This window comes from Dicentrarchus labrax, unplaced genomic scaffold (assembly GCF_905237075.1).
Source record: "Dicentrarchus labrax unplaced genomic scaffold, dlabrax2021, whole genome shotgun sequence".
Classification (NCBI taxonomy): Eukaryota; Metazoa; Chordata; class Actinopteri; family Moronidae; genus Dicentrarchus; species Dicentrarchus labrax.
Window position 1 is genome coordinate 1,816,860 of NW_026136705.1, and position 7,171 is coordinate 1,824,030.

The following is a 7,171-nucleotide window of genomic DNA, read 5'->3' on the forward strand; positions in this document are numbered from 1 at the left end:
TGCTCCACAGTTAGGCCAAATTTTGGCGAGGGAAAAATTGGCCTGGCCATTTTTAAAGGGGGTTTTAAAGGGGATTTGAGCTCAATACTAACAGTCAAAATGCTAACTTGCTTATGGTGACAATACTAACATGCTGTGTTGATGTTTAGCAGGTATGATTATGTTCGCCATCTTAGTTTAGTGTAACAATAATGTGTTGTTTAAATGCAACCCAGTTCAAAGAAAGCAAACCCTGATTACCTCAGCGTCAGCCCAAGTCATCCCCTTTGGAACAAATGGAAACAGCAACAGTTGTACTCAGTCCAGCTACCACAAGATGACCACTTGACAACATGATGCTCGCCTGAAGGCAAATTGAGAAGGATAGTGGGTTGTTATGTTGAACTATTTCTTTTTCTGACAAAACATTTCATACTTCAGCTCTATGTAGTTTAAAATGTCCCAGGTTCCCCCTGATCCCTGGCCAGAGCAAAACTAGCTGTACAATACAGTGATGCACCATCGGTGTCTGATTTCTTAAGAAGAATGCTTTTCAAATGTCTCTGAATCCATCTCTGAAAGCATGGCAAAGCAATTTCTGAAAACGGCATTTAAGTTGTATTGATAATCCAATTATAATCAATTATATTGATTGTGTCTTTTGGATAAGTTGAACTTCATCAACAATCATCATTGTCATTATCCGTGGCGGGGAGGCTGTGGTTTGTGAGGTAAAGCGGGTGCCCCCCGCTGCATGTCAAAGTGTTCTTGTATAATTATTTTAGGAATTATGCACGACTGATATTTTTTAATTAACAAAAAAATAATAAATACATAAAGTTACCTCATTTGAGAAACACTGCCTTGGGGCACAAGAGCCAACACAAAGCTGAATAATACCCACAACTCAATTGCATTGATTTAAACACGTCACAAACAGAGGAACATGAAGTAAATTAACAACATAGACATCTACTTGGCCGCTCTATTGAAGTTATTAAGTCAAGTTTGGAAGCAGAAGTAAGAGGACATTAGACTAAATACCGCAATCTCTACAATTCCCCCTAAAAAAATAGATTGTCTTAGATCACAATCTCTATCTCAAGTCATCAGATTGCCCAACCCTATAAAACTGTTTGTACTAAACCTGGTGCAGAGTTGTCTTCCTTTTCAGAGTCAGCCTTGCAGTGTGCAGGTGCTGTCAAATCAATTAACAGCTCTTATATACAGTTGCTTATCTTGTCACAGATCAGATCAGGCAACTGAGGACACACCCACACCTAAAAACAGCATTATTATCAACCCTGGACTCATGTGACATTATAGTTGTTAGGTTGCTCATTCTTTCAGTGTAAATATTACAAGTTGAAAGCAATACGAGTTAAATACCATTTCAAACCATAAAATTTAATTTAGGTCTGACAAATACAGTTTTATATTTTGCATACAATAGTCAGTACATTTCAAACTCAAAACTATTAAATTCAGATTAACTTTGTGCTGGCACTAAAATAGTTCCATATATTACCTTCTACAGTATTTGAATGCACCAATGTAATTCAGGCAGACAGCAGCTGTAGGCAGTTATTAAGGTGAAGATAACACAAAGTAAATGAAAGAAATAAAAAAACATTGATATCAAGGTTATTGATATTCATTGTAATATTTACGCGAAGGTTATAGTTGGTATTCATGACTATATCTAAAACATAAAACACTTTTACTTGGAGTTTCTTAGTTGCCTGTATGCGTTAACCTGTTTTATAGAGACTACTTGATCTAAATTCATTATATGTCTGTCTGATTAAAAACCGTCTCCTCACAGTGACCCATGCATTGTTTTACACATTGAAATGTGTAAATTCTTTTTTGCAGTTGTTTTCACAGCTGGCTACTTCTGAGAAATGCATGAAGCAAATAATAACTGATAGGGTTGTTTACATTTACACCTGACAAAAGTGATACATTTTTCTCATTTAGATCTCATTTGTGTGTGAGTTGGCGCTCAGACCTTTTAGCCTTTCCACCATTGTTATCTTCGTTCTTCTCTTGTGTGAGAACTTGTTTTCAATTATTACTATCTTTTTAATATTTTATTTTATTGTCTTTCTGTTGCTCACTACTTCTGCATACTTTCAGAGTTTTTGTGACTTTAAGATATTAAAGATTGTCAACAAGTTTTCACATTGTACTGTAAGCCAACAGGAGCGAATGACACGCACGGACACATATGTGTCACTGAATAAGCAATGAATGACTGAGCATCTGAAACTAACCACAGCACCACCTACTGGGACATGACTGTAGAGCAAGCTGCTTTATAGGCACCATAACATGTTTAATACTGTATGAGCATCTTTTATTGTAAAGCTGCCTGCAATGGCAGCAGTTGGTGATATGACTGCTGCATTTCAGTGTGATACACAGTTAAACATAACAGCAATAATGCAGTGTTTTAATTACACGGGTCACCAGATCGTCAGTCTCCCAACTTCCACCATGAACTCCAGGTAGTCGTCTGCATATTGACAGTATATCAGCAACAAAGAGTAAACAGATTTATCACAGACCAGCTTGTTTCAATGCTTGAGTCTTTTATTCTAACATAAAGAAAAAGAGTTCACTCTCCAGAATAAGGTTGTGCTAAAAGCATTCTCTCCATAACACATTCAGTTTGCTCTTATTAAAGACACAAGGCCTAAGAGACAATCCAGCTCCTGTTTATGTCACTTGTCGCTTCGTTCCTTCAGTAGCGTTTCAGCGATAGTAAAGAAATAAAGATGTAAAATGAGATATAGAATTTATATGTTACATGTGAGACTGATGGAAGCTAAACACACATCCACCAGTGTTTGTAACTCATGCCTCCGGGAAACATCAGGTTGTTTTGCCACAGACAGATGGAAGTTTATAGTGACACTGCACATCATCCCAGCACTTTTTCACTGTAAGTAGAAAAAAAGTGATTTCTTCAATAATTTACAGCATTATTGTAACATTGATCACTTGTAAATATGTTTCAATTCATTCCCCATTTTTCCTTAACCATTTATCTTTTAACACAACTCATTTATCAGATTTTTAATTTAAAGATTTACCTGAAAAATTAATTTGTAAACAGTGTTGGCCGTTTGCGTCATTAGGCTCTCCAGAACACCAGTTATTGTAGACGAAACGTGTACCATCACTCCAAAACCAGTATCCCTCCTAAAAGACAGAACAGAATATTTGGATGAATCACATTTTTTAAATGAAATGACAGTGAGTACTGTGAGCATGTGTGTAATGACAAATCATATACCTGTTGTGCATCAGAGCCTCCAACCCATGCTTGTTTTTGCTCATGCGTCATTCTCAATATCAGGTGTTGAACAACATGGTAGTCGTAAACATTATGTATAGAAGCAAGGTTTGCGCCAAAGGACTGGCAGTGTTTCTACAGTGGAGACAAACAGAGAGTGCAGCTGGTGTTATTGAGAGAAAAAAACATGCCAGTTAATCAATTAGGTATGCAAGTGTCCTGATTACCTCAGCGTCAGCCCAAGTCATCGCTTTTGGAACAAAGTAGAAGTAGTAGGTTTTATTAGATTTCTGACGGGAATTGTCAAGAGCGACTGACCCCTTGACAACAGCATGCTCTCCTGAAGACAAATTGAGAAGAACAGTGGGTGATCGGTCTTTAGGTACTTTGAAACATTTATTTTTCTTGCAAAATGTCTGGTTGGCTCAATGTTGCTCCGCATTCAACTCACATTTCAGCTGCACTAAAATCACTCATCACTCGCTCCAATAACAGAAAAGAAAAACTTGCCTTATATTTAATTTTTATCTTCAACCCTGTTTAAGCTGTAGGATAAAGCTGTATGTGTCATGCCAGGGACACGGCATATAAATAGACACAGACAGACAGACAGACAGCAGTAGGAAATACCCTCTGTGCAGGTTATCAACTTCATAGTTGCAGAAGAAGCGACAGTCTGCTTATCCATAATTCATGAGGTTTATTATGAGGTTATCAGCTAAACGTGTCATCGCAAACAGAAGAGCAGACAGTCTCTTGCTGATGTCGGTACAGAGAAATTAAATTCTGATACAAACAGCCAGGCTTGAGCTCGTGTGCAAATTGACAACGAATGGGAAGAGTGAAAGTGACCCCGGAGACACGTACAGTGGTACCAGGACAGGCATACGCATGCCAGAGTGAAACTAGACTGACACTGGAGCAGGAGAGAAGCATTTTGAAAGAAGACCACTGACCTGTTTGACCTTTTCCACCTTTTCCGGCACTTGCTCCTGGAAAAGCTGGAATAGTATTACATAGCTGTTAGTGTATATATTCAAATAAAAGCTGGGTTTCAAATAAAGGCTGGGCAGTGGTTCACATGGCAAAGCTTACTCTTCATAATACTCTCCTATACAATACTCACCAGCAGCTCCGGTCAGAACCATGAATGCACAAACAAGTGCACACACAGTCAGCATCTTCATGTTGGAGATGGAATACATCTGCAGGCAGCAGTCAGTGTCGCTGTCAATGACCAAAAAATAACATCACAATCAATTTCATTACAGTCACAATCCTAAATTGTAATTTTCTCAATTTTGAAATGCCCTGTCGACTTTAGCCAGACTCTGAATAGCCTCTGAATTCCTCCATTTGCACCATTAAAACACACTATTGCATTAAAGATACACAAGGTTTGAAAATGGTGATTCAAATGTGAGTTAAAGTTGTAAACAGAAGCTGAAAGATAACATAATCATAAAATAACAAGTACTCACAACTCAATTGCATTGTTTTCAACACGTCACAAAAAGAGGAGCATGAAGTAAATTAACAACATAGACATCTACTTGGCCACTCTATAGGTTTGTTCAGATAACACGCACCCTCTTGTCAATAAGATTATGTCAAGTTTGGAAGCAGAAATAAGAGGACATTAGACTAAATACAGAATATGAATCTACAATTCGCCTAAAAAATAGATTGTCTTAGATCACAATCTCTATCTAAAATCATCAGATTGCTCAACCCTATAAGACTGTTTGTACTAAACCTTGTCCAGAGTTGTCTTCCTTTTCAGAGTCAGCCTTCCAGTGTGGAGGTGCTGTCAAATCAAAGATCAGCTCTTATATACAGTTGCTTATCTTGTCATCTATCACAGATCAGGCAACTGAGGACGCACCCACACCAAAAAATAGCATTATCATACAAATCAATTAACCCCCGGACTCATGTGATACATTGCAGTTGTTAGGTTGCTCTCTCTTTCAGTTTAAATATTACAAGCCATATTCAAATCATAAAATTAAATTTAGGCATTTGACAAATACTGTTTTATATTTTGCATACAATAGTCTGTACAATTCAAATTCAAAACTATTAAATTCAGATTAAGTTTGTGCTGGCACTAAAATAGCTCCATATATTACCTTCTACAGTATTTGAATGCACCAATGTAATTCAGGCAGACAGCAGTTGCAGGCAGTCATTAAGGTGCAGATAACACATTAACTATAGAAGTTCAAATGCTAAGGCGACAATCTACAACAGGTCTGTGGGATATTGCTGCAGCAGATTTTCTTTTTTTAAGTATTATATATCTGAACTGCTCATATATTGGAAGTCACAGCTGGTATTGGTAATGTTTTTAAGATAATATAACATAATTAAATGTACCTACATATGTGACAATTGTTAAACACAACTTGGTACAGTCACTTAGGTTTGCAGTGTACATCACGAAGACGGGAGAGCAAGGATGATTCTGCATTATTTGAAACCTTCCCTACATTGTTACCCAGTGGAAATTACCCAGGACAGATATTATCAATTTATGAACTTCTGTTTTGAATTTGAATGCTGCTATTTGTGAAAATGTATTGGGGAAATTGGATATCTCAGTTATTGGTATTCGATGTAATATAGGTGCGAAGGTTATAGTTGGTATTCATGACTGTATCTAAAACATAAAACACTTTTACTTGGAGTTTCTTAGTTGCCTGTATGATTTAGCCCATTTGATGAATACTGCATGATCTAAATTCCTTATATGTCTGTCTGATTAATAACCCTCTCTTCCTCACAGTGACCCATGCATTGTTTTACACATTGAAATGTGTAAAGTATCTTTTGCAGTTGTTTTCACACGCATCTACTTCTGAGAAATGCATAAGGCAAATAATAATTGGGAGGATTGTTGACATTTACACCTGATAAGAGTGATACATTTCTCTCATTTAGATCTCATTTGTGTGGGAGTCGGCCCTCACACCTTTTAGCCTGTCCACCATTGTTATCTTCACTCTTCTCTCATGTGAGAATATTGTTATCTTTTTTTTATTTTATTGTCTTTGTGTCGCTCACTACTTCTGCATACTTTTAGCTTGGCTACAGAAACAATTCAAATATGTAAGTGTTCAGCTCTTTAAGGACAATACTGTTATCATTTAGAGTTTTTGTGACTTTAAGATATTAAAGTTTTTACAATGTACTGTAAGCCAACAGGAGCATATGACACACAGACACAAAGCAAAAAAAAAAAAAAAAGATGAATATTGGCTTTCTCTGCTGCTATGTTGCCTGTATTACATTACAACATCTAACATACACAAGAATAACAGCTAAAATAATTCAGTAAACAACATAACAAATGTACAACTGTCAAAAAATGATTTATCAGGGGAATGCAGACGTGTCAGTTATTAAGCTGATATATAGCTTGCATAGTAGCAATAGCTCTTCTCAACCACTTGTAACAGTGTGAGGCTTTGAGAACAATTTTCCTAAACAACCTATTTGACTCTTTGTCTCATTAGCAGCTTCTTTATATATCAACACAATGGTTAAAGCAGAGTTCACTGAAACAACAGTATGCATTTTTGCAATCTGCCTCAAAATTAAACTTATTTTTGTGCAACATAAGATGTAAACAGACATTTTAAATGGCGTACAAAGAGCAGAGGCCTACAAAACCTTTTGCGTATGTGGAGTTTGTAGGATATGACCTCTTAGGTGTTCTCTATTACATAACCAACATATTAGGGCATGGCTGAATGTATGTGCAGGTAATTGATCAGACTACTCTCTACTCATTTTATACTCTTCACTTTCAAACAACTTCCTGCTTTTTGTTGCTGTGATCTATATGTTTTCATCTCTATCTCTGTTACCCTCTCTAGCCTCCCACAG

General features: G+C 36.8%; 1 protein-coding gene across 1 annotated transcript; it reads right to left on the minus strand.

Annotated features, from left to right (window-relative positions):
• Window positions 1-2,553: 2,553 nt before the first annotated feature.
• Window positions 2,554-5,088, minus strand: LOC127363562 (ladderlectin-like). Its single transcript, XM_051400230.1, has 7 exons — window positions 5,037-5,088; window positions 4,407-4,507; window positions 4,237-4,281; window positions 3,508-3,620; window positions 3,281-3,415; window positions 3,078-3,186; window positions 2,554-2,924 (listed from the first exon to the last, which is right to left on the minus strand). The coding sequence occupies exons 2-7, from the start codon at window positions 4,483-4,485 to the stop codon at window positions 2,857-2,859; spliced, it is 549 nt and encodes a 182-aa protein (XP_051256190.1). The 5' UTR covers window positions 4,486-4,507; window positions 5,037-5,088; the 3' UTR covers window positions 2,554-2,856.
• Between the last annotated feature and the right edge of the window lie 2,083 nt (window positions 5,089-7,171).

Bases quoted from the DNA above. Each gene is read 5' to 3' on its own strand.
- LOC127363562 (XM_051400230.1), bottom strand. From the start codon at position 4,485: ATGTATTCCATCTCCAACATGAAGATGCTGACTGTGTGTGCACTTGTT. The intron at 4,282-4,406 runs GTGAGTATTGTA...ATACTATTCCAG, and splicing joins GGTTCTGACCGGAGCTGCTG to CTTTTCCAGGAGCAAGTGCC. The intron at 3,621-4,236 runs GTCAGTGGTCTT...ATTTGTCTTCAG, and splicing joins AGGTGGAAAAGGTCAAACAG to GAGAGCATGCTGTTGTCAAG.